Raw genomic sequence first — 27969 nt, forward strand, 5'->3', positions numbered from 1 at the left:
GCTACGACGAATTTACTTAGTTGGGGAATTAAAAACGAATAAAAAAAGGTGTTTTTCTTGATACAAATTTAGCTCTCGTCACTAACAATTTTATGTTTTCCCTGTTTAAAGCCATTTATTTTTTAATTTAAACTGCTTTTTCGTTTTGTCTATTTAATCATCCTGAGAGGCAATTTGGGTGTTAAAGCAGCACACAGATAACAGCACTCTTAAGATAAACAAAAAATACATACAAAAAGTTTGAGACATTTTTGGTAGAATCAAGCGAATGTATCATTCCTTTTTTTTTAACCAAAACCATGTATTTTTACAGCCCAATGAATTTTTTTACAACATTCAGTCACAGCATTGCAAAGATACACAAATTGACCTGTAACGAATTCATCTTTCCACAAAAATACCTCAGTGAGCAGCTTTTGATTGTTTGCTTTAATACAAACAAATCAGCTTTTAAACAAATACAATTTACCAACATTAGCTGTAATTAATAACTATAATTGTTAACTAGGCATTAGCGGTTTTTTTTAAACAAACTGTCAAAAAAAGTGAACTTCCACGAAATCTTTAATCCCCAGAAAAGGCGTGTTTCAGTAATACAAGCATTATTCACATTTTTTTAATACAGCACAAAGAGAAAACATTTCAAATCAAACTGTACATAAAGTCAGGTGGCATCTCAGGCGAGGAGTCGCACAGTCTTTCCGGTGACTGTCAGGTAATCCTCATCCGCGAGGGCTCGCAGCGCCTCATCGAATAACTCCCTGGTCACGGCCTGGGAAGAAGTCAAACAGCATGGGTCATATCATGAAGATTAAAATACATACAATACATGCCGATTTATATAGCGCTTTCACAACAGCGGCAGCTGTAACAAACCACTGAACAAAACAGTTAACATAAAGTAAAATAAACAAACAAAACCTAACAAAACACAGACAGTCGTGCAGTCCTAACCATTTTTCCGTCACGCGCTTTGTTATTTGAAGCAGTTTGAGATGAAAGAGGAGAGAATCAAAGTGTCCTTTAACCAGTGGATCAGAGACGTCATGCTCAAAATGTGCACATGTCGGATACAAGCTAAGTTTCAAAGTCAACAAGAAGCTGTAGCATCCATTGATAAACTGCCCCATGGAAATCCATTTAATTCCAAGTGGCGACTCTCTGCTCCAAATATGCATTGACGCTCTGCGCCAATGCTCCTCTCTGCTCATCCTCAACTTCAGCAGCCATCCATCCAGCCGCACCAACGGCAACTGTTCAACAGCACCGACATCTCCACTGAACAAAAAGGGGTTGTGACAAATGCTGCCCATTACAGGCGCAAAAAACACAAGCGCCCCAGGTCTGTCAAGCACCGACAGTCAATGGCGCCGACATCCCTCCCCAATCAAAATCTGTGCTGGTATAGGCGTGCTGCTGAGAAGGCGCAACCACCAAGCACATAATTTTTCTTTTGACGAATGCCGTGGCCAAAAAACATTGAAAACAGTCCATATCAGGTCCACACGATGAAACAAATAACACGTGACAAAACAAAAAGAACAAAAAAAGAACAAAAAAGCAAGGCTCTTGAAGAGCACTTGCCGAAGGCTGCCTGCTCGGGCGCCATGTTGGGAAAAAAAATATACTGTGTATATATATATATATATATATATATACATACACACACACACACACACACACACACAGTATTTAAAATATAATTAAAAATGAGAGAAAGAGTGAGAGAGAAAGAAAAATATATACGCATTTACAGTTTCCGACTGGCCTCGGAGGTCATCGAGCAGCTGCTGGTACTTGATAGCGTGCACCTTCCCCTTGGCTTGGATCAGCTTCTTGAGGGCCTGGGCCACCTCCTCCTTACGTTTACGGGCTGTGGCGCTCATACCTGGTACCAGAAAACCACTATTAGGAACATGTGAACATACACAGTGTCAGCTTACTGATTTGATTTGTTTTTTTGTTTCCATTGGTTTGGTGGGATGCTCAGCCGGAGATGGGGAAACAACCTTTTCCTTCACTAAAGAATTGAGTGGAATATTCTGTGAGATTAAATTCCTGCTTTTTGTTCACATTGGCTGGCTAGGACTCTTGGGGCTGGACCTGGTATTGACCAAAAAGACTGTCCAACAGCAAATCTTAATCAGAGTGTCCCTTAGCATTTTAGTCGCCGAATTTAAAAAAAGCTACATTTTCTCACACAGAAGGTTTGTGATATTTTCATTTTTTGTTTTAAAGTTTGACCCACAAGAGCATGCACAATATGGATTTTACTATACATTGTAAATGACATTTCAGAAAAAAAAAATCCAACGGATGCCAAAACTAACCCTTAGTTCATAAATATGTAACATTACTGTTATAAACCTATTGATAATAATAATATTGAAACGGCGAACTAGAGAAAAACCTGAATCAGGGCAAAAAAAACCTGAAGTTGTGCGTGTACTGTGTGACTTGTTTTATTGTGATGCTTTCCTGCTGCTACTGTTCTGCTGATATGAGGCAATTTCTTATACCATTTGTTTAATTTTCGGTAGGCTTCTACTTCCAGTTTTTTTCTCAAATTTGCTTGACAGATGGTCAGAGCCAATATTGACCAACTTTGTAAACAAAGTTAATTTGGGCTATGATGCGGCTCTTTTTGTGCCATTCGTTTTTGTGGCAGTTTTCCGCTTGCTGCTTTTATTCACATTCCCTTGTTACAGTTAAAAGCGGCACTCCAGATTTAATCTGAACAGAACATTCCGATATTCCATGACTGCTTTTTTTTATGCGGTTGTCCTTCTATTTGATTATTTTTGTTTTCGATGGCTTGATGGGATTATCCCCGGTGGCAGATATTGACCACCATTTCCTGAACCAAGAATTTTGATTTACTCCACGTTTGGGCCGTTTTCGTAAGGAGCACCCAAGTGGGGATTGGCAGCAGTACCAATGTGAGCGTCTTGCGCTCGATCACGATTGGTCAGCTTACATTTGCTTTCAACAATTTGTGAGAAAAAGAACGTGATACCGTATGATATTGTTTTGACAACCTTTCACATTTAGAATTAACCTTGAAAAATGAGGCACATCACCGACGTTCATTTCCCCCCTCCTAAATCACCACGAAAGCTAATAACGGAATGGTTAACTTCTGCCCATTGCTGGATGACAGTCACCATGGTTCAAAAGTGATGTCATTGCCTACCAGTGGTGAGGATGGAGATGTCCACAAATCCCGTCCTCGGGTCGGTGGCTGATTGCTTGAGGGCCTCCCTGTGCAGCCTCTTGGCCTCCTCCACGTCGATGGTCTCCACCTTCTCGGAGAAGCGCACCTTGGCGTGAGCCTCGGCCAAGCGGATCAGGGACTCCAGCTGTCGGGGGTAAGCCGACACCATTCCCCTGCCGCTGCCTATCTTCCTCATGTCCACATACGCCTGAGGAAGACCATGCGACAATTGATTTTAGGTTTACTATTTTCTGTACGAAATGTTTATGTTTTGCCGTGTCCTATAATTCTTGATTCTCTGAGTATTTTGGTGAAAAGATGGGTCCCCATTTTAAATTGGGTAAATATCCAAAAAGGGGACAAGTCTAATATTGTCTTGACATTGTCAAGTTGACAATAATATGCTCCATGCAGGCGCAGGGGTCTGACCTCCCATTGAAAAGTCAGCAAGCGCCATCGCTGCCCATCTTTAAAACCTAATTTGATTCTAAAAATAAAAAAAAAAACTAATTTGTATTCTTTGGTATTTGTCTCAGCATGACTCAGACTTGATCTTAGTTTTACAGTTTTGTGCTTGCTACTGTCTTTGCGATTAATTTTGTTGTTGTATATTTGCTCCATGTACGGCACTTTGTATACAGCGAGGGTTGTTTTCAAGTGCTCTATAAATACAGTCGAGTTGAGTTAATAATGCGTTCGCATTTTATGAATTAAGCAGCAAAATCCACCCATTTTTATCCATCTCGGGGTGTGACCATTTTGTTACTTGCTGTCTGAAAATGACATCACAGTTGCTCAGAGCTTCAGGGCTCGGGTATCAACCAATCACGGCTCAGATTGCCAACATTATATGACCAAACTCAGAAAACGGATGAGTTGTGATTGCTGATTACACAGCATTGTGACCAACGGCTACCAGAATGCTCAGCACAACAAAATGGCGGCGGGACTCTTGTACCTCAATGAGTGCCTGGCTGGCTTCTTCGTTGAGTCGCGGGGCAATGTACGTTCGCGCATACGCGATGTAGTCCTTCAGCACGGCCATGTCTAGGTACTCCTCCTCTATCTGCTCTTCACTCTGGTAGTAGAGCGACACCAAGTGGTGGGCCAGCCGACGGTCGTACGCCTCATCCTGAGGGTCCAGCATCAGGAAAATCAAGTCAAATCTGGCACAGAGAGGGAAAAAAAAGTTCAGTGATTTTCGTGTGCATTTGGATATTTTGGGCCCTTTTTTGAAAAATGGGATGGGAAGTCTAGATGGGAAGTTCAGTCGGAGCAGGTATCAACCAACTTTTTGTCAAAAAGATGTGCGTGTGTGTGTGTGTGTGTGTGTGTGTATATATAACAATGTTTTTGTTCTGGTATTAGGTTTGTTTTATTATATATACCATATTGGCCCGAATACAAGACAGCCTCGATTATAAGACGACCCCCTCTTTTTCAAGACTCAAGTTTGAAAAAAACAGTTTTTGAACACCAAATTAATTTTTATACAGAAAATTACAGTACATCTGAAACAAAAGATTATAACAATACATTTGAGAGAAAAAACATGCTATTTTGCCCCATTCAAATCTTAATATCTGAACATTTAAATATGTAAACTAAAGTGCAATCACATTCATAAATGAATGGCTTCTGTTTTTAGAAATGTAAATTACATAACTTCAGCTGCCAGTTGACCTGGCCAATCTTCGACCCGCTTTTCTCCAGATTGTCGCTACGTTTCTCCTTTTCTGTTATCTCTTCTATTATTTTCTTCTCTCCGCTATTTTTTATTTTTCTTCTTCATGCTACCACTATTTTTCTTCTTCGTGGCAGGGGCTCACTACACAGCCTTATTTCAATGCAAAAAACACCGTCTTATATTCGGGCCAATATGGTATATATAAAATAAAAAATTGGCTTTCCACTTTTTTTTTGCCTACATTACCTCGAGAGGAAGCTCAGCTTGAGAAATAGTATTCACCATCTTGTGAACCAAAGCTTCTTCGATGACTTTATTTTGGTAGATTTCTACTTACTGCTTCCATTTGGTGTAATAGGAGTCCACTAAAGCAGGAATTAGCCACTTTTTTTATATTGAGGGCTTGGATTTGATGCCGTTTGCTAGCATTGCGGCAAGCGGTACTAACCTGGAGAGCAGCGTGTGTGGCAGCTGAATGTTCTCGATGGTGGTCTTTTTGGGGTTCCACTGCGACTCCACAGGATTGGCGGCGGCCAAAACGGCGGTGCGGGCATTCAGCTGGCAAATGATTCCCGCCTGCGCTCAAAAGAAGGGAAACGTGTGACCCCCGGAGACCAATTTTCCACACCCGTGTGACTCAAGCCGCATTGAGGTCGGCGTACCTTGGCAATGGAAAGCGTCTGCTGCTCCATGACCTCGTGGAGCACGGAGCGCGTGCTGTCGCTCATCTTGTCAAACTCGTCGATGCAGCAGATGCCGTTGTCGCTCAGCACCAACGCGCCAGTCTGCAGCACCAGCTGACGCGTCTCCGGGTCCTTCATCACGTAAGCGGTGAGGCCCACGGCACTGGAGCCCTTCCCGGACGTGTACTGTCCACGAGGCACCAGGTTGTACACGTACTGCAACAGCTGAGACTTGCTGGTGCCCGGGTCCCCGCACAGCAGGATGTTGATCTCCGCGCGGAAGTTGCCGCGGCCCGTCTGGCTGAAGTCCTTGCGAGAGCCACCGAAGAGCTGCAGAAGAATGCCCTGGAATGAGAAATAAAACGTGGTTGAATAAAATGGCCGCCAACTGCGATGTATAATACAGTATGAACATTTATAGATGTAAATGCATGAAATACAGTATAAACATGTCGATTATATGTATACAGTATGAGGAAAAAAAAAGATTTGATATGGCATGAAATTTCATCCCTGAAAACATTCCGTCAGCAAATGCTAAGTGCCTTCTCCAGTTCAGGACATGCCCCGCCCCTACGCCATTTACTTTCAATCTGTTGGCCAGAAAGTCTGCCATGATTTTGTTGCCATTGCAAATAATTGTCAAAATCGTTGACTTAGCCAACTCGTAGTCTCGGGAGACCCCCTTCTGAAAGCGAGAGGGAATTTCAGCCTTCACAGACAGCGAGATTTGGTTCCGTTTACCGCACATATTTTCAGACAATGTGCTCAGGACCGCGCTGTGCCTCCAGATGTGCAGCATTGCTCAGCAACTGAGGGGAATCCTGCGCTGTCCAATTTTGTTCATAAGCAATGTCACGGTGGCAGTTAGCATAGCATGGTTTGTTGGGGGATGGAAAAAAAAGGCCTTTTCACTATTCATTCATTCATCTTCTGAACCGCTTCATCCTCACTAGGGACGCCGGGGGTGCTGGAGCCTATCCCAGCTGTCTTCGGTCAGAAGGCGGGGGACACCCCGAATTGGTTGCCAACCAATCGCAGGGCACACAGAGACGAACAACCATGCACGCCCACACTCACACCTAGGGACAATTTAGAGTGTTCAATCGGCCTGCCACGCATGTTTTTGGAATGTGGGAGGAAACCGGAGCACCCGGAGAAAACCCACGCAGGCCCGGGGAGAACATGCAAACTCCATACAGGGAGGCCGCAGCTGGAATCGAACCCGGTACCTCTGCACTGTGAAGCCGACGTGCTAACCACTGGACTACCGGGAAAAATCTGAAATTTACATAAGAAAGGTGTTTGTTGTCAGGAAAATCGTCAAATTGAAAAATCGATGATGTGATGTTGAGACTTTGAAATGTGAACGTGATCGGGGTGAAAACGAAAACGGGTTACATTGAAAAGCGGGTCAACTGTATGTAGCTAGTTTTTGTTTGCTTCAAAGCTTTTGTGGTTGAGGAGGGGATCTTTCAATTGGATTTGAGCATTCAAAGATATTCTTCGGTACATCGGTTCAATAAAAGATGCACATTTTGTCATTTAAAATGTCGCTTTTGTCATACATCTGTTTAGGATGCAAATGTACCTCCCCCTGTAGTGCTAACCGAAAAATTATGTCCCCCTCCATCTTTTAAGGTGCCCCCCACCCATGATATATGGGATACTATAAATAAGACAAGAGCATTTACTGTACACTCACACACCTTTTTGATGTCCTCATGCTCATAAATGCTGGGCGCCAGCGCGGAGGCGAGCCGCTCGTAGACGTCAGGCTTGGCCGACAGCTCCTTGAGGGTCTGCACGCGTTTCTCGGTGAACAACTTCTGCTCGGCCTCGTCATCCAGGCCGTGCAGACGCTTCTCGTCCGTCTTGCGGAAGTGGATGGCGTCGATGTGGGTCTTGTACACGGCCTTGACGTTGCTCTGTATGGGGTTGACACGCATGGGCACCGCCCGGTAGATTCCTGCAACCACACCGTAGTGTTACCGGATGCTTCAGTACATTTTTCACACAATGATGGCATGCGAAGCCCTTTTGACTCCATAACTGATTTGAAACATTTACGAGTTTAAAAACACAAAGGGTGTTCGTTCTGCATGTACGCAAGTTCCACTTTATGTTATCACATTTGTGGTGGTGACACATAGCTAGAAATGACAATAGTAATAATGGCAATCATTTATATTAAATATTAGGCATTTATGGCTTGGGCTGATTCCTTCCTCCGTGGATTTAAATGAGGGTGACCACCATGTAACCCCCCCCCACCCGCATTTCTGCAGCTATGAGGGATCTCTCAATAGTGTCCCTTCAACCATGCACTGTAAATGAGGCCTCATACTGCGGAGTGACGTCTCACCGGTGATGTTGACTCTGTCTCCGGGCTGCACTTTGTCCACCAGGTCGTTGTGAGCGTACACAACTGTGGTGTGCGGCGTCTGGCCCGCCGGCATGTCTTCGGGCGACTCCTGAATTTTGATCTGTTTTACAAACGAAAGTGACAGATGCCGTGACCCCACTCACACATAAACAGATCTGCCCCGGCGCTCGGCAACCCACCATCTGCTTGTCGGAGAAGACCGAGCGGTTGTGAATAAGCGCCAGGCTGTGGGTGGTGTTGCAGTGGCGGCACACAGCCGGCTCGGCGATGCGCCCGCGGTCGACCTCCACGCGCGTGCTGAAGGCACACACCTGGCACTGGAAGAAGCCCTCCTGCATTTCTGGGATGAGCTGCGAGGTGCGGATCACCATGCCGCTGATGGTGATCAGCTGGTCGATGTCTGCAGTGCCACAACAGAAGGTGCCATTAACCGCACCGATCCCATTCCAAACGTGTGGCGTGTTAAATATGATGTCACAGGCAAGGCACCCTGTAGGTCCCACTCACCTTCTGGGTTCAGGCTCCTCATGTTGCGGGTCTTCACGGCACTGTAGGGACGCACCTGGATCTGGTATTCCAGGCTGGAGTCCGGGAAACGCTCGAAGAAGAGCTCGTTGACGGCCATGTCAAAGGTGGGGATGACTTCCTGGCAAAGAAGACACGGGAGGGAAATTATCATCAGAATTCATATTTGATGGGAAATATTTTGTCTCCACATAAATCTCATGAATAAGCGTAATTTTGTACAAAGGTTTCTGGTGATCTTCCCCTACCAAATGACCCATATATATAGCAACAATAGTTAAACGGACAGCAGAGGAACCAAACCTGCGGGTAGCTGATGAGCTGTCTGTAAAGTTCCGTGTCGAAGCCTTGCACATGACCGCAATTGACGTTGAGCACAGGGTCGCCAACTACGCTGATCTGACCAGGCAAAAAATAATAATTTTGAGTGACACATTTTCTAACCATAAAAATAAAGAGTAGTACAAGTCGTTACCTCCTCCAGTTTCTGCATGTAGATGGGCTCATTGAGGTCCAGGCCGGCGTTTTCGTTCTCTGTAGAATTGGGGTCGACAAACCTCTGCAGGAACCTCTGGGGGCAAAGCAGACAATGACGACCTTTGGCGGGATTTATACTGCGGGCTCAATAACCCATATCTCATTCAAAGCCTTCATCAGCTTCTCCTGCTATTCTTCTCCCTAAAAATCCATTAAATAACCCAATAGAATGCTCCACTCAAGGACAGAGTCCTCACATGGGGTCCCTCAAGGGACAGTCTTTAGACACCTTTTGTTCAGTCAATATATGCTAACCTTGTGTCAAATTCTTTAGATCAGCAATGTTGGCTATCGTGGTTCTGCAGATGATACGCAGCCAGATCAATCAATGTCCCCAATCCCCAAGTGACAACAGTTCAAATAATGTGCTATGTCATCATTTGGTTGTTATGCTGCACTCAAATGGGATAAGCTGCCAAAAAAACTGGTACGCCCCGAGTTTAAATGCCTTTCAATCCAGGTTAAAAACTAGCTCTTCCCATGCATATAAATAAATTATTTCAAAATCATGTTCTTATACTGTACATTTTTATTCGTGGTAATTTTAGTAAACTATTTCTTATTTTTCTACTTCGCTTTTAGATTCTTCAAATTCCTCAGCTTTTTTTGGATGTCTTATTTTGCCTTGAAATGTGTTTTTGTAAGTATGTCAAACATGCCGAGTTACCCTGTGTGTGAAAAATAAGAAAACTTTTTTGTCTCACAAGAGACATTCCCAATTTACAACAGCAAAATTATGAAAGGGATGAGTAGAAGAACAAAAAGTACCATATATAATTAAATAGGAATATGTGTATACTGTAAATAAAGATGCCTTGCCTAATATTCTAATCAAGAGTCAGAAAAAAATTCATTATAAACTAAATTATCTGAAGATGAAAAGGAAACTAACCCAAAAACAAATATTACAAATCTAAAGATACAATGAAATACATTACAGGGTTTAGTTGGCCTCAGCCACAGGTGTCAAACTCCAGTTACTGAGGGCCGTTATCCTGCAGGTGTGTTGGAGCAGGGAAAGATTGAAACCATGCTGGAAATCAGCCCTCAAGGACTGAAGTTTGACACCTCTGGCCCAATTGGACTGCTGCCTGCACTCCATTAATTTAAATGAGGGCTACATGTTGTATTGTCAAGTTCCAAATGTGCCACCTGAGAGTAGAAATCTGAATTGTCACTCGAGGAGGGGGAACAAAACAAAATAGAAAGAATCGAGGCAAAACACCACATACCTGAAACTTCTCTTTACATGTGCCCACATTGACATCAGTTCCCCAGATGACCAACCTCTGACCCATGTTGGGCTCGCTGGCAACTGCGCCCTCACCGCTCGGCTAGGAACAAAAGAGAAAAAAGAATATTTTAAAAAGTAAATAAATAAAACTTTGAAAGAGCATGTGTATCTGGACGACCACTTACGGGTTCAGACTGAAGATCAACTTGAGGGGCCTTTCTCACAGAGCCCAGATCGGGTCGCTGGCGGACAGGGGTGCCCCGAACACTACTCCGGGGCGTCCCATAAATGAGAGGTGAGCTCATGTCAACGTCGTTGGGGAGAACTGATTGAAAAGAATGTTCAGGAAGTTCAAACGAGCGTCTCGACATTAAAAAGTGGTACTTATGGTGTGAAAAAGTATTTGCCTTACGAAATTAAATTGGCATTTCAAAACTGCTTTTTGTATTTCCTTGTGTTGTCTCTGTGTAATATTAAAATTCGTTTGCTGAACTGAAACCTTGATGTGTGATAAATATGTAAAGGACACAGAAAACAGGCAGGGTGTAATCATTTTTCATGGCACTGCGTGTCATATAAGTCACCTGAGGCTCGAGGGCTGGAGAACAGAGAAACGTCTTGCGGTGCTGCTGGACTGAGCATATCTGTGGCGGGCGAGGTGGGCATGGGCATCAGTTCACCTGCGGAGGAGTCATGGGCTCTGCGCCGCTGAGATGCCGGCGAGGAGGCTGGGCCATCGCTGCGGGCTGTGTGTTACAACACAATACAATTACTAGTCCTCCTCCTACAACTCATACAGAAACTTCACATGTATATGTTTACATATAAGTGCAACACACGTGTGGATGGGTTGGTGTTCCTGCCTCTTTTGCGACCAGGGGTTGATGTTGGAGAAGACATTGTGGAGAATGGATCTAGACAAGCAGAAAAAAGAATTCACAAAAGTCAGTAAAGAAAATAAAAATATTCCAAGTTAAAGATAAATTGAATTTATAGTCGAAGATGTTGTGAAGAAACCTAAACTAGAACAGAGAGACCCCCAGTATTTGTGTGTGTGTGGGGGGGGGGGGGGGGGGCAGGGGGGGGTGCTATTCGCCAAACCCGCGAGTAGCATCAATCTGAGCATAACCCACCAAAATTCAGTGAAACCTAACCTCCAATGTGTTTTCCATGAAAAACAGGTTTGCTCGCCCCAACCACCCCAAAAAAAAATCCCCAATCAAAAAAATATGTTCACCCTTGCCCCAGAGTCCACTATAGATAAAAAATAATTAACTTTAAAAAATTCTTAAATACATAAGGCAAATAATGGGGTTAACCCTCCTGTTTGTACGTAAAGGACAGTGTATAGGTATAAATCGGATCGTATTTGGTTTTATTTAAGTAAATGTTACTTAAATGTTATTTGAAGTTTATGGTGCAGACGCCGCCATCATATTTGGTTTCGTATGACGTGATGCTCATTCTTTTTAAAGATCACACTCTACATTTTTAATTACCCAGATTATACTTATTGACGTTGAGAAAACCAAAAAATCAGAGGGGTGCAGTAGGAGATACAGTAATAGGTTTCGATGGAAGCTTTCATTTCGGTCAGCAACATTTCCACCATTACATATAAGGCCACTGAGCAAACAATAGGCTGACAACAAACTTCGGTGTTCCAACAAATAAGTGAACCAACAATAGCACGGCGTTCATGGCAAGCATGGTGGAGGACGTGTTTGTCGACTTGGATCTCCGTCCAAGTTGACATTTACACAGTGCTTAATCACACAAAAGTCAAGCAAAGGAGACACGTCTTACCTTTTTCTGCCGACACGAGTGCCGATTGCTATGGCGCGAAACTCTCTGTGACGTATTTTTCGCGGGGAACTTTGGACCAATGGTCAACGAGAGTCCGTTTCTTGCTTCCGGTTGGATCTTCCACTTTTGAGGGTGGAATTCGAGTATGATGTTTGTCCATATCAGCGTCAAATAATGGGGTTAACCCTCCCGTTTGTACGTAAAGGACAGTGTATAGATATAAATCGGATCGTATTTGGTTTTATTTAAGTAAATGTTACTTACATGTTATTTGAATTTTATGGTGCAGACGTCGCCATCATATTTGGTTTCGTCCGAACCGGTTCACTTGTTTGTAAAGTTTAATCTCATCAAAAGGCGTAAAACAATTAAAATCCAAATTACCCTCCACCCCCGCACCACAATTATTTTACAAGAATGTGTCGTGGCTTATCGAATACCGTAACTCTCCCGTTTACAATAAATAAATCGCGTCCAGTTTATGGAAATATTTTTCCAGTTCTTGTTTTCTTATCATTCTATGCAATTGATTAAATAGTAAAAAAACAAAATACTTCAAAAACGTAATTAAGACGTTTAAGTGTGTTCATTTATTTTTCTTTATGTCGACATTAACCTTGCAATAGTGCACATTGACCGCCACGGGGCGCAATTTCCATTTTATAATTTCATGTACACAAAAAAATGTGCTTGGGTTGTAATTATTACACGCAAACTTCTGTTTACTGCGACTTTCTGACATACGACACTTAGCACTTCAGTTGACGCAAAGAAGCATTCTCACTTACCGCCGCACTTGCTGTGCGTCATATGATTGTTTATGTTTTGGTCTATTAAGATATCCTTTATTTGTCCCACACGGGGGAAATTTACAGCCTACAGCAGCAAGAATGGGGGTAGAAAGAAGAAAAAACAAACAAACACCGTTCAATTAAGTGCAATATAAATACAAAATGGATAAATCGCAGTGCTATTTGCAATTGTTTTTCACATCATTTAATTATTATTATTATTGTTATTATTTTTATTCAGCATCCTGACAGCAGTCGCTAGGAACGAGCGTCGGTATCTTTCCTTCTTGCAGCGCGGGTGTAACAGTCACTGGCTGAAGGAGTTACAGAGTGCTGTCAGGGCGGGCTGGAGGGTGTGGGAGGGACTGTCCATCATAGCTTTTAGCTTAGTTAGCATCCTTCTGTTGCCCACCTCCTCCAGAGTGTCAAGGGAGCAGCCCAGGACAGAACTGGCCTTCCTGACCAGTCGTTCCAGTCTCTTTCTGTCCCGGGCCGAGATGCTGCCAGACCAGCAGACAATGCCATAATGGATGGCCTAGGCCACCACCGAGTTATAGAAAGTCTTAAGGAGCGACCCCTGAACCCCAAAAGACCTCAGTTTCCTGAGTAGGAAGTCCTTTCCTAATCAGGGTGTCCGTGTTTGTTGACCAGTAAAGTTTGTTGTTCAGAAGAACACCAAGGTACTTGTACGAGGTCACCCTCTCTATGTCCATACCCTGGATGTTCATCGGTGCATAAGGGGTTTTCATAAAAATAAAAAAAAATCTGTATTCTGTAGCATAGGTTAGTGTAAGACCTTTTGAAATACAATTATGCAAAATTAATAAACTGGTAAAGAGAACGAAGAAAGAGCAATGACAGGTGAATAAACAGAAAACGCTAAATTTACAATTATCTTTGACAATAAAGCTTATTCTGATTTGATAATACATGGCACCGTGCTTCCTCACAGAGGTCAGGCTTGATACTACGAAGATGAGACGGTTGTCAGGTGCTTTATAGGTGTGCTTCGTTGGTCATCCGGAGTACACCACACACGTTAAACGGACTTTCGCACATTTCTATAGTGCCATTACTATTTTCATTCTTGTAGCTCACTCCGTATCATTTGGCTCATTCAATTTGATTACAGTATGTATGACCGTAATCTATATTTTGTTATGGTCGGTCGGTCTGTCTGTCTCCCTCTTCCCCAACACTATTACATTCACGTCAACTACAGGAGGCAAATGTCTTGTCTTTTTAAAAAAAGATGGTGCTCATTCTGATCAGAGCAGAATCACAATTACCCCCCCCCCCCCCCACACACACACTCGTCATGTGGGGTCGCTGAGATGAAATAAAAGGTTAAAATACTTAAACGAATCAGTACGTTTGTGCCCTGTTTTGGTTAAGGTGGTCGCCAATGGTGATTTTAAACTATAATAATTAGTTATTTTCAATCAAATGCATGTCTGTCTGTCAAGGAGGTCCTCTGGGGATCTCGTGGGGGGGCCGAAGGGGGGTTGTTTTTGCCCCCACCAGCAGCAGCACCACCTTCGTATTCAGATAGATACCAACTGTCCTAAGGCCAGAATTCTGCGTGTTCCGAAACTTTGCAGCAGTATGTAAACATCTCAGAGCCATTCATGTAGTCGTAGTAAAAAAAAAAACAACGCCCCCTGTTCCCTTCGAATGGGAAGTTACCGGAGATCATGTGACCCCGCTCCCAACCTGACTGGCCCGCCGGAGGGAGGGTGTGCGTGACGTCAGCGCGAAACGATACAAAACAGTGCGCCAAAGTTAGCGACGAGTCAGAAGCGTCAACTTGACAAGGCGTGAAAAAAGCGTTCTGACAGTCAGCGATCAAGGATCAGGAAGTGAACTCGGACCAGCATCACACTCAACCGCCCCGCGTTGACAAGCCAGCAGAGTTCATGTGTGACATATACAGCTTTGACCCTCACGGCGTGTCTCCACCATGCAACATGAGTTGGGCGATGGAGCCCGCTAACTTCTACGAGAGCGCCAAGCTGGGGGGTCAGCCGCTGGGCCCGTGCAAGCCGGCCATCCGGGCTGAGGAGGGGGCCACTATGGCGGAGCTCACCGCCCCGGCCATGTACGACGACGAGAGCGCCATCGACTTCAGCCAGTACATCGAGTCCATGACGTCCGTGCCCAACCTGGAGCTGTGCAACGACGAGCTCTTTCTTGACCTCTTCAACACGGTCAAGCAAGAGAAGGCGGAGTTGTACGCCGCACAGGGCGCAGTGCTGCCCGGCTGCGCGGTCCCATACGGCCTAGAGCGGAGATCGGACTCGGTGCTGCTCAACAAGGGTCCTTTCGGGGCGCCCATCAAGCAAGAGTCTGATTGGAGCGACAGTGATATGTCGTCTTCGTTGCCGTGTCAGATCGAAACCTGCGCGCAGACTTCGGTCAGCCTCCCCACAGGGCAGCCGACGCCGCCCACCACGCCGGAGCCCGTCTCGGCCAAGGGCTCGCCGCGCAAGTCCGCCCGAGAGAAGACGAAGAAGGCGGTGGACCGGTTCAGCATGGAGTACCGACAACGGCGCGAGAGGAATAACATCGCCGTACGGAAGAGCAGGGACAAGGCCAAGATGCGCAATTTAGAGATGCAGCAGAAGCTGATCGAGTTGAGCTCCGAGAACGACAGACTGCACAAAACCATCGAGCAACTCACCAGAGAACTTGGCGGCCTTCGAGAGTTCTTCAAGCAGATGCCCGGCGCCTCCTTTGCGGGGAGCGTCAGCACGGAGGCTCGGTGACCGGGTGACGCCTCCACGTGTCTCCTTGAGCCCTCTTTTTTCGAATGAACTTTTTTTTTTGAAGACATACCTCAGAGACAACTTGTTTACCATCTGTACCAGATGTATTTTAAGCTTACCATAATGGCACTGGAAAACATATGATGTTGCTGCCATATTTTTGTGGGATTCATTTTTTCTCCCTTTGTATTATTAAATTATTTTACCACTGCATTTACATTATGTCATACACACCTGCCATGGTACATGTTTTATAATTCCAGACTTTGTATAAGAGCCAGATCATGATCTTTTTTCTATAGTTTGTATGAAACGTTTTTTTGTTTATGGATGCTACAATAAAAACAACAACAACTGTAAAGGTGCACAGTGGGCTGTGGTGTCATCAAATGTCAGCAATAACACAAGTTTATTTTTCATGTGGTTTTTATAATTTTTTTAAATAAATGCGCGAAACGTGAAGCGATGGAACACGTGGGCGGCTGTGACAGGACGCATGCCATTGGTCCACATAGGGCCAGTCAACCGCCACTCCACACCAACACCACCTCATTTTCCTGCTGCAGAGTGCTCCCCTCATGCACTCAGCAAGAGGCCCTAAAAAGGGGGGTAAGTAGAGCAAAAAAACAAAACAAAAAAAACCTCAGAGGCAGATCTCTTCCAGGCTGATCCACAGTGAAGGTCTCCTGGAGACTACGCGAACATAAAGAGTGAGGGGGCCCACTTCTTTCCCCAGCACAGTGGACACATCATAATCTGAACACTGAAACCACAAGCACACACAACAAATATTTAGTATTACACGCTCCTAGTTGTAATTATCTCAGGTCATTCATGTCATTTGCACTGGGAAACGAAAGACCCCTGCATAGACATAGACGCCTCGCCCCCAAAGCTGCAGTTGGTAAATATCTCTGTTCACAATAACTCTACAGTGTAACCATATAGTGGACTCTATATTTGCAGTTTGACATGAGTGCATTCACCTATTTGCACATTTTTGGGGAACCTATCCTCCATTAAGGGTGGAAAAACGGACTTATTTGTATATTTTTACATGACATGTCAAAATCCTCCAAAAGTTATATTTCTGTGGCAAAATATTGGGTGCAGTTGCGATTGACTGCACTACAGCGTCTGTTCAGTTGATATAGTAAACTGCAACTGTCAGCCGTAATCCACACCAAAACACAGTGTTCGATGATGATTCACAGTCCATGGGAGAGATACTGTAATAGTAGCAGCATGTCTGCTCTGGTTCATGACAGTTTTGCCAAACTAGGACTGAACACGACTTGCAAACTTGGAATCCATAACCACAGCTCAGCGGAACATCTCTAAAGCAATCCACAATCGCCGGTGTGTTGTCACTGAGTGGATCCAGCGGGTTTGCGTTGGTAAAATCCCCAAAAAGCGTTTGCCGCGACGTCGGGTTGGAAGGTCACAAAACAGCAGACTTTCCTACCATCCCAGATGAACTCTTGAGCTTTGCTGTACAGTCATATGTTCATTGGTTTAACCTGGGCTGCACAGTTACAATAAATAATCATCATAATTATTGCCGTGTACAAACAGGTACTGTCTGTACATTGTGAATCATCAAGATTGTTAACACGACCTACAGGTGATGTAGACTGTGCATCTGTGCACTGAGGTGTAGAGGTAGAGCAATATGAGGTTTTATTTGATGAGGTTTACAAGCATTTCAAGTGCTTGGGATCGTAGTTGGAGATTTGTTTATGATTTCATCTGTTAGATAAACAATTCTAATCTCTTCTGGCGAAGTGTTATTTGCAAAAATGTACTCATACATTTCAAAGAGATTCTATAAATTACATAACAATGGTATTGAAATCTGCATATATAACAAGTGGACAATGACTGGGGGATGAGATCAGTTTTATCGGTATGTGACTTTACAGAACATCAATGTGTCCCGCCTCAGCCCAGTCTTATGTAACAAAGTGCGTACAGTATACTGTAGTTAAAAAAAAAAAAAAAAGTAAACTTACCGCTGTTGCGTGCTCCAGCACAGCCGTGTCAAGAAGGGACATGATCGTATTATGCTGCAGCTGTGTGGTGGTGAGGGAGAAAAAAAAAAAAGACGGTGTGTTGACATTAATATCGCTAATAATCCTCTTAAGACTGCAAATTAAAACTAATGACTCACCACTAATGTGCGCCAGATGCTGAGCGACACATTGACCCCGAGTTTAAATAACATATAGTGTGTATCAGCAGAGAGAAAGATGATGGCTTTATCGCCTTGCAAGACTGATTACGTTACGCAACAATATACTGTATGTACAGTACACCTATATAATTACTTGAAAACATGTTTGCATTGTTTTCCACAGAACCCATTTATTTTAAATAGGATTCAGAATATGTCTTGATCTCTATCTGCGCGCGCGCACACGCACACACACACACACTCTCTCTCTCTCTTTTGATACTTCAGAGTAAATTGAAATTATGAATGAAGGAATGACAGTGCAGAGGTGAAGGGTTCATTTCAGGCTCCTGCCTTCCTGCGTGGCGGTTGCATGTTCTCCTCGTGCCTGCGTGGGTTTTCTCCAGGTACTACGGTTTCCTCCCACATTCCAAAAACATGTGTGGCACTCGACTAAATTGTCCCTCGGTGTGAGTGTGAGCGCAGATAGTTTTTCTTCTATTTGTGCCCTGCGATTGGCTGGCAACCGGTCCAGGGTCTACCTTTCTGTGTTATGCCTTCAGAGATTTAAAACAAAAAGGCTTGCATTTCATAGGTATTCCTCAAATCTTTAGTGTTTCAAGTCTGTCTGTCAAAAAAAAAGCTCAAGAAAAAACACACTTGGTGATTACTACCTGTTTTAATGTCGGTATGCTCAATATTACAGCATGCTGTATAAATCTTTACCTGCATTGGTTGGCAACAGTTCAAATGGGTTCAAAGTTTAACGCTCTCGCGATCTGAGTTTTTGCTGACGTCACATGTAGACACGGGGTGAGGCATGCCTGACTTTTGAGGCATGTTGTTTTATATGACCTCAAAGTGTACCATTTGTAGGCATTTGCTGAAATGCAGTCAAGAAAGCAAGCATGCTCACCTTAACCTTTATGGTGCAATTTTGTACAGAAGCAGAGCTCAGGAAGACCTCCATTTGCACTTTGGTAATTGGCTTGTCCATCGTCGAATTGCATGAGCGACAGTGGAAACTCCAACTGTGACAAAAACAAACGCGTCAACAACAGCGGAGGTAGGGCTGCTCTCTCGTCTTGGAAATTTACCCTGGTGGAGGTACCGGTTGTAATTGGTGGCTTCCGCACTGGCTGCACACGGGCAAGGAATAAGATGCGCTCTCATCCACCCCAACAATCACCCCTGCAAAGATAAAATGGAAAATCCGCATGCATGTTACAACAATTGGTGTTGGTAGATGTGTCATCCATTTTAGTTAGGCGCAGCCATTTTGGGCGAATTCTTGGGCTCATAATTATCTGATGATTTCTTGCCAAGGAATTTGCCCGAATGAGCCCCATCAGCACATAAAGCACAAAGCTTTTATGCGGATGCCATCGAATGTGGGCGGAGCATGGGGTCAAAATCTAATGTTCGAGGATTCTCAGAAAGGTGGAAAAAATTAGCCACTGACACCAGTTTAGCTGGGCCACCCAAAATTGAGTGTTATATCAAAACTGGATGCACGACCAATTCTCAGAGACCTCCGACTAAAATTGACGAGGAAGGCTGGCATTTTGGTTCAAAGTGGCCGTTTAGGGCAAACTGCCCATCTTGTACTCTGACGCACTGCTGCAAAGGATTTGCCCGAAGGAGCCTCAAACGAAAGCAGGAATCCTATACAAACGGGTGACAGATTTGAAAAATTGTTACACCAACAGTTATGCCATCGAATGCGGGTGGAGCATGGCATCAAATGTTGTTGATCTGCTCGAGGATTCGCCAGAAAAATGGGTGCAAGGGGTCGTCGTTCCTCGCTGGTTGATACTCTTGGATTTTTTATTGAAATCTGAGATGGCAATGAGACAAAGCAGAACCACATCTGACTCCTCAAACACAAAAACAAGAAAAGTATGCTGCCTTAAATAAGGAATTGAGCACAATCTGGGCCCGAGGCCTTACTCCACTCATCATTTCCAACAGATACTAGTCACACTTGAGCGCAAAAGATAATGTTGTATTTATTTTCTCGGCCACCTGAGCAAACATGTGCGGACAGAAGAAGCGGAGGGGTCGCGGGTGTGCACTTTGCTCCTCCACTGTGACACGCATAAGTTGACAGATGCAGATTATTATCTGATTTTCAGATTTTTTTTTTCAGCCACATTTTCACAGCTGGAAGGAAGCAAAGAAAGCAAAAACTTTTCACTGATGGTTTGGCCGTCACGCTGCCGAGGCAAATTAAATGTGTTGGTGTTCGTTTTGAGTAAACAGCGTTGAGGAAGATGTGTGTTAAAAAATGGATGCAATTGAAAGCGTGTGTTGGCCCTTATAAGGGAGGACAGAGTGCTGAAAAATGAACATCTGAAGTATTTTTTTGCCGTATCAAACTAAAGACCTTGACGGACCGGCATTCTTTTGCCTTCAGAGAGGTATCTTGATGGTGGTGGGTGGGTGCGATTGACCTGAGAGAGTGCACAACGAGTTGGGCGTGACCTCTACATGGAGTGGATCCAGTCTCGCAGGTTGGGCCGGGGGCTCCTGTGTCAAGCGAGAGTCGACAGAGTCCGCCACTTCAATGATGGAATGTTCCACGCACAACAGGACACCTACATGCATGCATTAAATAACAACAAAACACGCGTGCAAGCTCAAACGCTAATGTTTCTGTATAAACTTGCAGGCCACTTCATTAGGTACACCCTGACAAATCGACTGAGATCAAAACAAGAACAACAAATCATAAATACATCATTAAAAAAAGTATCTTGCAGAGAAAACCAATTTAGTATCATGTTTTAAATTTTGGCAGACTCGTTTTGAATCTCAGCCTTCCTGTGTGTAGTGTGCATTTTCTGCTCGTGCTTGTGTGCTTTTTCATATTTTGGCTTCCTCCTACATTCCAAAAATATGCGTCTTAGGTTCACTGAAGACACTAAATCGTCCACTGGCGTGACTGTGAGTGTGAATAGTCGTACCCTGATAGCACCTGAAGATAGCTTTACTGTAAAATCTGATGAATAACACTATTTAAAAAAAAGATATTAAAACTAAGGGGGTGCGTGCTTCATGAGAAACAAAAAAAATTCACATTATTGAAACGTTCGTCAGTGCCCCAGTACGTTATTAAAAAAAAAGTCATTACTGATTTATAGCGAAATTCATGCACGCTATGCGATCTTCTTCACATACTGTAATTAAAAGAACACCATTTAAAAGCAGATACAGAGTTATTAACATTTAAAAGCACTGAAATAAAAAATAGCTGACTAAAATTACACACCAGGAAAAAATAACAACATTAAATGTACCAGTAATTTATGTCAGTTTAGTGAAATGAGAAGCACTGATCCCATTTGAACAAGGTTGCTAACCAAAACAGCAGCACGGACTGAAGGTGTTCAGCTCTCATATGAGTTTAAGTTTACAAGTGTTGTAAACTAGTTACTTGCACTCTATTAAAGATGAGCGTGAGTCCATGTATTGAGGAGTTAGGTCACTAACTTATTCCACCGTTTTTTTCCTCTCCAAAATGTTATGTTTTAAAGGCCAATTTCACTTGACACACTGCTTATTATTCGAATGAAGGATCTTCTGTATCCGTGGAAAAAAAGCCTGGGACTGAAAGAGCCTCCTTGGTCAACATAAGAGAAAATGCAACAATGAAATGGGGGCAAATTGTTCCACCGTAGTACGGCACAGTGGGTGACTGGTTAGCACGCCTGCCTCACAGTGCAGAGGTTAGGGGTTCGAAATCCGTGTTGCGGCCTTCCTGTGTGGAGTTTGCGCACATGAAGTTGAACATGTAAATGGAAACATGGAAACATAAAGCTCAATTGTTGAGTCTTAACGATTGTGGTCGTCAGAATGATTAAAAAACAAACACACAAAAACGTTCGCCATAGATTGCGGAACTAAAACTTGTCCTGCATTCACCATCTTCAGCAGTAAATGATAAAAAAATGAAAACATTAAAATAGTAATCCCACAAACGTTGGGCAGGACATTTACTTAACTCCAGGTGGTTAGGAGGCCCTTTATTGGATTGTGTTGAAAAGGAGTGGAACGTCACGGAGCTCAAAACATAACCATGGACGCCCACAACATTTTGTGAGTTTTCATGCTTTCCACTTGATCACTTGGGTGCTGCTTGTTCAAATGCTTCAACGTTTTTTTTGCATTGCTTTGTTCTTGACGACACACCCTGCACAACAGCTTCCTCCTCGACCTCACTCTGGAGATACCGCTAGGGGAGAAACTTCTCTTGTCAAAATGGTTTCATCTTCATTTATTGGCCGACTCTGTTTATGTTAACTTGCAAACCAATGTTAGAAGGAGTACTCCGACAGGCTCGAGTCACGCACATTTAGGCCATGTTTGATGGAGTGAATATGCTCATCAATCGCAGGTCTGTCTCTGCGTTGCCCAGGAACCAAATGGGCCGTGGTACTGGTCCGTGGACCGGTGGCTGGGGATCCCTGATTTAGGTGATGATGTCGCAGCCCTGTGTTAATGGTTTAGGTATTATTTACACATGGGCATGGGGATTGTTTCACGTGGCCATATTGGATATTTGTTACTTGAAATGCACATGGAAAATGTATTTAAGGAGAAGAAAAAAAGTGCAGGCATTAAATTGGAAATGGGCACAGTGTAAATTCAGTCCGAGAGGAAGGGGCACTATTTAAGGATATACTGCATTTCTGAGAACATAATGTGCTCACATAATGTACAAACTACTAATATTCAGCAGTGCAAAGAGCAATAGATGAAAGATTACCGTGTTCCTTGATGGCGTCTGTGAATGACAAGCGGCACACCGCGGGGTCATTCAACGCTTTTACGACACAGGAAGTGAGTGCACAGGAAGCGTTCACATGCAGTGGCACCGTTCGCCTGCAGGGCCGGTCGGGCGAGCCCCCCTGCAGGCTCTGGTCTGTCAGCACCAGCCAAACCTCACCTTGACCGACATCGCAACTCTAAGGGCACAAAGAGACGTCACCGAGAAATATTTAGTCAACTTAGCGCTTCGTTTATGTCCAATTGCTTCAACTAGACGGGATGATTCACTCATCCCGTTGAACAAACAGCAGCACTTTGCCAATGTAGTCACATCCACACATCTAATCTGTGCCGCAGTGCACAAAGTCCACCCGGAGCTTGCTATCTCATCTTGGTCAAAGTTTAAAGGTTTGGCCAATCAATAGCAAAGAACGGCCGAGCCTCGCGAGCATTATCACACACGGCGATACAGGCGCTTTTCTCGAGGTCAGAGGTCAAGATTATCAGTTAGGAGGGCAAATAAGCTCAAAAAAGGCGGTTTGAGTCACTTCTGGTAACCTTTCGGCTTTACATCACCGAGTGATCACTTCAAGTAAAATTAAAGCTGTAAGCAGCAATAAAGTGAATCCTCAAAATGATCATTAAACTTTGACAGCAAAGGCTACAAAATAGTTGAGCAATTAAAAGGGAGCTTGAGCCCCAAATTTAATTAACAATCATCATGAATTTTTGACGCCCTACTTTGCTCAAAGTGGATGCAAAAGGCAAAAAAGCTTCTCAATTTAGCATCAGCCATCTTTGTGGATGTTGCTATATTTTCACCAGGACAAACGCACTGGCCATATGCGTTGTCAGGCTTGTTGAGGCCCACTCTAAAAGGCGAATAATAGCATTCCAAGTGAAAAAGAAGAAAAAAAGAGTACCTGTATTCTCTTGTAAATAACAGTGGCAATGAAACTGCAGCAGTATGTTTTATGGTCATTCTGCAAGTGGACACAAAAAAAAAAAAAGAAGTGTGAGGTTTTTGGCAATTGCGCAACTTCATTTCTCATCTTACTGGCCGCCTCACTTGTAGTGCATCTCGCAACGTTTGCCACGTGGACGGATGGTGCAGCGGGGACACACTCGGACCTTCTTCCACAGGTTCCACTGAGCTCTCTTGACCTGACAGGAGGTAGCAGAAGCTCGGAGGACGCTTCTGGGATGAAAATGTGACAATTAGGACAGGCTTCTTTCAAAACAGCCACATGAAAACATGTTGCAAATTTAGCCTCATTTCTTGTGATTTTCTCAAGTTTCTGCTGGTGGCCAGGCAACCGACCAAACAAACAAAACAAATGACCGCCCCCCCACCGCCCACCCCCCAAGGAAGGAAGTCACTGCATTTAATCAAGTCACGTTTGAGCAACATGTCTTTACACTATTATTTATGCATCACAAACAGTAATTTTCAGCGTTACTATATAGGGTACTGTGCAAAAGTCGAAAGCCACCATTCAAGTATAGTTTTAGCGTCGCTCTGATCACCTTAAAGGAGAAATATTGTCTGGGACATGTTTTGTGAAAATGCTTCCAGAATCAAGAATGACAGCATTTATTTTTTTGCCTCACTGAACTCAGTCTGTTTTAAGGGGGCAGTCTGGTCTTTGCACACAGTTTTGTTGTTGCAATGGTTTGCGCCGGTACACCGAAAAATGAGTCCGGCTATGGTTAGAACTTACGGTGGGCATGCTTGCTGCGTTTCCATGGCACTCGAGGGGGTGCTTCAACGGGGGCCACAGACTGTCTATCAAGCTGAAAAGACTGGAGCGCCTGAGAGTGAGACAGGATGTAGAGTAAGGAGTGAGGAGTGAGAAGAGGGTGGGGCAGATGCTGGAAGAGCGACTGGGGGTATTTGTTGCTGAATTCAGGACTTCAGTGGAACTTTGGCAAGCAGTTTCACTTCCACTCTAGCACAAGGGAGGCAGGCACATTCCTAACTGCTCATCTAAGCTTTCTGCTGACTATTCTTGATGGTGGTCACATTCATGTATGAAAACAAAGTATGTGTTACTTATGTACATAAACAGCGTTGTTTCTCATTGCCTAATGTACGTTATTATTATTATTATTATTTGGGACCAAGCTGGGACTGCTGTGAGGTCCCTATTCTTTCTGTAGACATTGCGGTTCTTTTTTTCTTTTAAAGTCATTGTACACAAGTTAAAAAAAAAAGTTCTGTGGCAACCCCTCCCGAGGTTTAGAAGAGCTCTATCTTGGTAACTTTGATCTAGGGCTCCAAAAATTGGGAGGTTCGTGAAGCAACCCCGGTCGGAGTTTTGAATTTTGAGTTTTAGCTCATTTTGCACATTTACAGGTATATTGGCTGCTTGGTACTGAAACATAACATGTAATTGGTCATCAATTACTTCGCAAGTGGAATTTGCATGAAATCTGGTCACGTTTCCATTGAACAGACGCATTCAAGTTGAAATGACACGAGGCAATCACATTTCTCTGCCGAGACGTCATCACAAGTGTGGACGAGAACGAGAACCTATATATAAAAAAATTATACGACTCGGAATAAATTTAGTTTATTCAACCAAAATAAATTAAGTTGGAGCATATCCTAGGAATTTCCATAATACAATACAATACATCCTGATTTATATAGCGCTTTCACAACAGCTGCAGCTGTAACAAAGTAAACATAAGGTATTGCAACTCGAGTACATTAAGAGAGACCAACAGAAATGCTTCGTGCTTAAAGAAAACAAATGAATTTCTTTCAATGAATTTTTTGTCACCAAAAAAAGCAATTTATTTCAGTGCGTTGCATTCTCGTCTTGCAAAAAATAAAGTTAGATGTCTGTTTAACATGTACACTGCCTGAACCGTGTTATGACCAATCCGATGTGCAGTTTAGAATGATTAACGTCTCACAGACCTGATTAGATTTTTTTGGGGGTCATTTTTGTTCTATACATTGTCAAAAACAGAAGGGGAAAGTACAGCCAAGTTCAAATCCATTGAAATGATTTGAGTTTATTTTTACTGAAACTATAGCGTTCCAGCAAAAAAAAAAAAAAAAAAAAAAAAAAACGGAAAAAAGACTTGTGGCCCCCAAAAAACAATTTAGAAAATGACATGTAACATATTTGTACTGCTTGATTAATGTTAATCTCTCCCAATGACAGACGACTCATGCTTGAACATGCTCCGGAGCTGTCAAACCGAAACTGTTGGAAGGGAGAAAGGAAGAAAAAAAAAAGGGAGGAAATGTGTCGTCATGAGTTCACGGTAGTCGGTGAATGCTGCTCATTCATCTGTGTACTTTGCCGTCTTATCAGCGACTTAGTCAGCCTCGTAATCAAAGGTGTCCCTTTGTTGGCAACCGGTTCTGCAGCCCATTCGAGTCCAGTGAGACTGCTTGAGCATGAGTAACAATGCTTGCGGCCACACTTGTTAGGTTCATCTTCAAGTAATTTTGAGTTTTGCATTTAAATAGGTGGCAAGCCCCTCATTAATTTTTAGCACGCTACCAAGCCGGCTCGCTATAAACGGGTTGGATTTTTTTGTTTTGGGGATTTTTTTATTTGGATTTACGTTACACACGTTGTACTCGACAGAAATTCCTCAGGGAGGGGGGTGGGGGGGGGTTGCTCCCCATCGGGATGGCAACATGAGTAAGCTGCATTGCTACTGTGGGTGCCAAAGACGCCTCGTGCCTGACTTGTATGTACGTGGTCACGCGCTTGACATTTGAACAAAATATGCCACTTCAAATTGGCGGGAGTTGGTATTTACCGGGAGATTGATGTGAAAGGTTGACACCACAGGTACCCAGCTTTACAGGTACAACTTCATACATTACAATATGGTAGAACAGTTCATCCATTCATCCATTTTCAGATCCGCTTCATCCTCACAAGGGTCGCGGGGGGTGCTGCAGCCTATACCAGCAGGCGGGGGACACCCTGAACCGGTTGCCAGCCAATTGCAGGGCACACAGAAACAAACAACCATCCACGCTCATACTCGGACCAAGGGAGAATTGGGAGCGTTCATTCAGCCTGTCATGCATGTTTTTGGAATGTGGGAGGAAACCGAAGTTCACAGAGAAAACCCACACAGGCCCGGGGACAACATGCAAACTCCACACAGGAAGGCCGGCGCCGGGATCGAACCCACGACCTCTGCACTGTGAGGTTGACACGCTAAACAGTGGACCACTGGGGAGCCCAGAAAAGTTTATGTATTTCAGTATTTCAATTTGACCAGTGAAACTCATACGTGAAAGATTCATTTCCAAATAGAGAATATTTTTCAACTCTGAACTCATTTCTGGAAAAAAAATAGCATTGAACATTTTCTTGAATGCTGAATTGTGGGTTTCAATCTTCAAAATAACTACGTACATACATATAGCACCGTGAGTGTTTTGAATCCATCTAACAGGGAGTTTCACTCGATGTTGTTTCATTCCTACATCACATTTTCCCATCCAGGAATTCATTAAAATTCAGATGGCTCTTGAGGTTCTATTGTACAAACTAAAATGGCCCAGAACAAGACAAAGGTTACAAATCTATCTTTAGCTGCCAGCTATAGCCACTAATTATGTTTCACAAGCACTTTTCAGCAGTGGTTTACTTATTTTTCGACTTTGCAGTTAAAGTACCGTAAAAACAAACACATTTGATTTCAAACACAATATTAAAATGGCTCTTCTACTGTAATTACCCCACAGGGATAAATAAAGTTTTATGAATCTGAATCTGGCGGCCCGGTAGTCCAGTGGTTAGCACGTCGGCTTCACAGTGCAGAGGTGCCGGGTTCGATTCCAGCTCCGGCCTCCCTGTGTGGAGTTTGCATGTTCTCTCCAGGCCTGCGTGGGTTTTCTCCGGGTACTCCGGTTTCCTCCCACATTCCAAAAACATGCGTGGCAGGCTGATTGAACACTCTAAATTGTCCCTAGGTGTGAGTGTGAGCGTGGATGGTTGTTCGTCTTTGTGCGCCCTGCGATTGGCTGGCAACCGATTCAGGGTGTCCCCCGCCTACTGCCCGGAGACAGCTGGGATAGGCTCCAGCACCCCCCGCGACCCTAGTGAGGATCAAGCGGCTCGGAAGATGAATGAATGCACGAATCTGAATCTGAATTAACATTTAAAGGGTGACAGTTATGGAAGAAGAAATATTTTCTTGAAAGTTCTTATTATTACGTATATTTTTGACGCTGTTGACTTCTTTTTAATCTTGCATAACTCTTGATGTTAAAATGTTTCAAAGGGACGCAGAGTTAAGAGTTGTTCTAGACTGATTCTTTGAATGGACTAAATATTCCAAGTTCCTGACTTCATTTTACATTTGAATGACGATTAATGAACAAAATGAAACGCCTTTCTGCCACATGGCA

At 43.7% G+C, this 27969-nt stretch overlaps 3 protein-coding genes across 6 annotated transcripts in view; 1 reads left to right on the forward strand and 2 right to left on the reverse strand.

The window, feature by feature from the left end:
- Positions 1-410: 410 nt before the first annotated feature.
- On the reverse strand, positions 411-27956 carry mcm4 (minichromosome maintenance complex component 4). Of its 2 annotated transcripts, none has more exons than XM_052088423.1 (17): positions 27951-27956; positions 11106-11180; positions 10851-11012; positions 10452-10591; positions 10265-10366; positions 8971-9066; positions 8799-8894; positions 8478-8616; positions 8150-8370; positions 7950-8070; positions 7294-7553; positions 5564-5929; positions 5350-5477; positions 4173-4380; positions 3194-3422; positions 1755-1888; positions 411-772 (listed from the first exon to the last, which is right to left on the reverse strand). In XM_052088423.1, exons 2-17 carry the CDS (start codon positions 11164-11166, stop codon positions 677-679), a joined length of 2559 nt encoding a protein of 852 aa, XP_051944383.1. In that variant the 5' UTR covers positions 11167-11180; positions 27951-27956; the 3' UTR covers positions 411-676. The 2 variants fall into 2 exon arrangements, with proteins under 2 accessions (XP_051944383.1, XP_051944382.1); XM_052088422.1 differs by lacking the exon at positions 27951-27956 and adding an exon at positions 12073-12427.
- On the forward strand, positions 14637-15993 carry cebpd (CCAAT enhancer binding protein delta). The gene has a single exon (XM_052088572.1). It carries the CDS (start codon positions 14780-14782, stop codon positions 15626-15628), a length of 849 nt encoding a protein of 282 aa, XP_051944532.1. The 5' UTR covers positions 14637-14779; the 3' UTR covers positions 15629-15993.
- The window catches only part of spidr (scaffold protein involved in DNA repair), a 42281-nt gene continuing 29919 nt past the window's right edge, over positions 15608-27969 (reverse strand). The window contains exons 12-20 of one of the 3 annotated variants that reach the window (XM_052088420.1): positions 24293-24383; positions 23641-23769; positions 23495-23554; positions 22570-22768; positions 20255-20398; positions 18899-18992; positions 18718-18832; positions 17641-17700; positions 15608-16391 (exon numbers count right to left, since the gene is read on the reverse strand). In XM_052088420.1, the coding sequence (XP_051944380.1) occupies positions 16272-16391; positions 17641-17700; positions 18718-18832; positions 18899-18992; positions 20255-20398; positions 22570-22768; positions 23495-23554; positions 23641-23769; positions 24293-24383 (1012 nt within the window). In that variant the 3' untranslated portion in view covers positions 15608-16271. Of the gene's footprint in view, positions 16392-17640; positions 17701-18717; positions 18833-18898; positions 18993-20254; positions 20399-21853; positions 22036-22569; positions 22769-23494; positions 23555-23640; positions 23770-24292; positions 24384-27969 lie in introns of those variants that run through there. The other 2 variants (XR_007967148.1, XM_052088421.1) reach the window with 2 other exon arrangements.

The sequence above is a fragment of the Hippocampus zosterae genome, chromosome 15, assembly GCF_025434085.1.
Source record: "Hippocampus zosterae strain Florida chromosome 15, ASM2543408v3, whole genome shotgun sequence".
Classification (NCBI taxonomy): domain Eukaryota; kingdom Metazoa; phylum Chordata; class Actinopteri; order Syngnathiformes; family Syngnathidae; genus Hippocampus; species Hippocampus zosterae.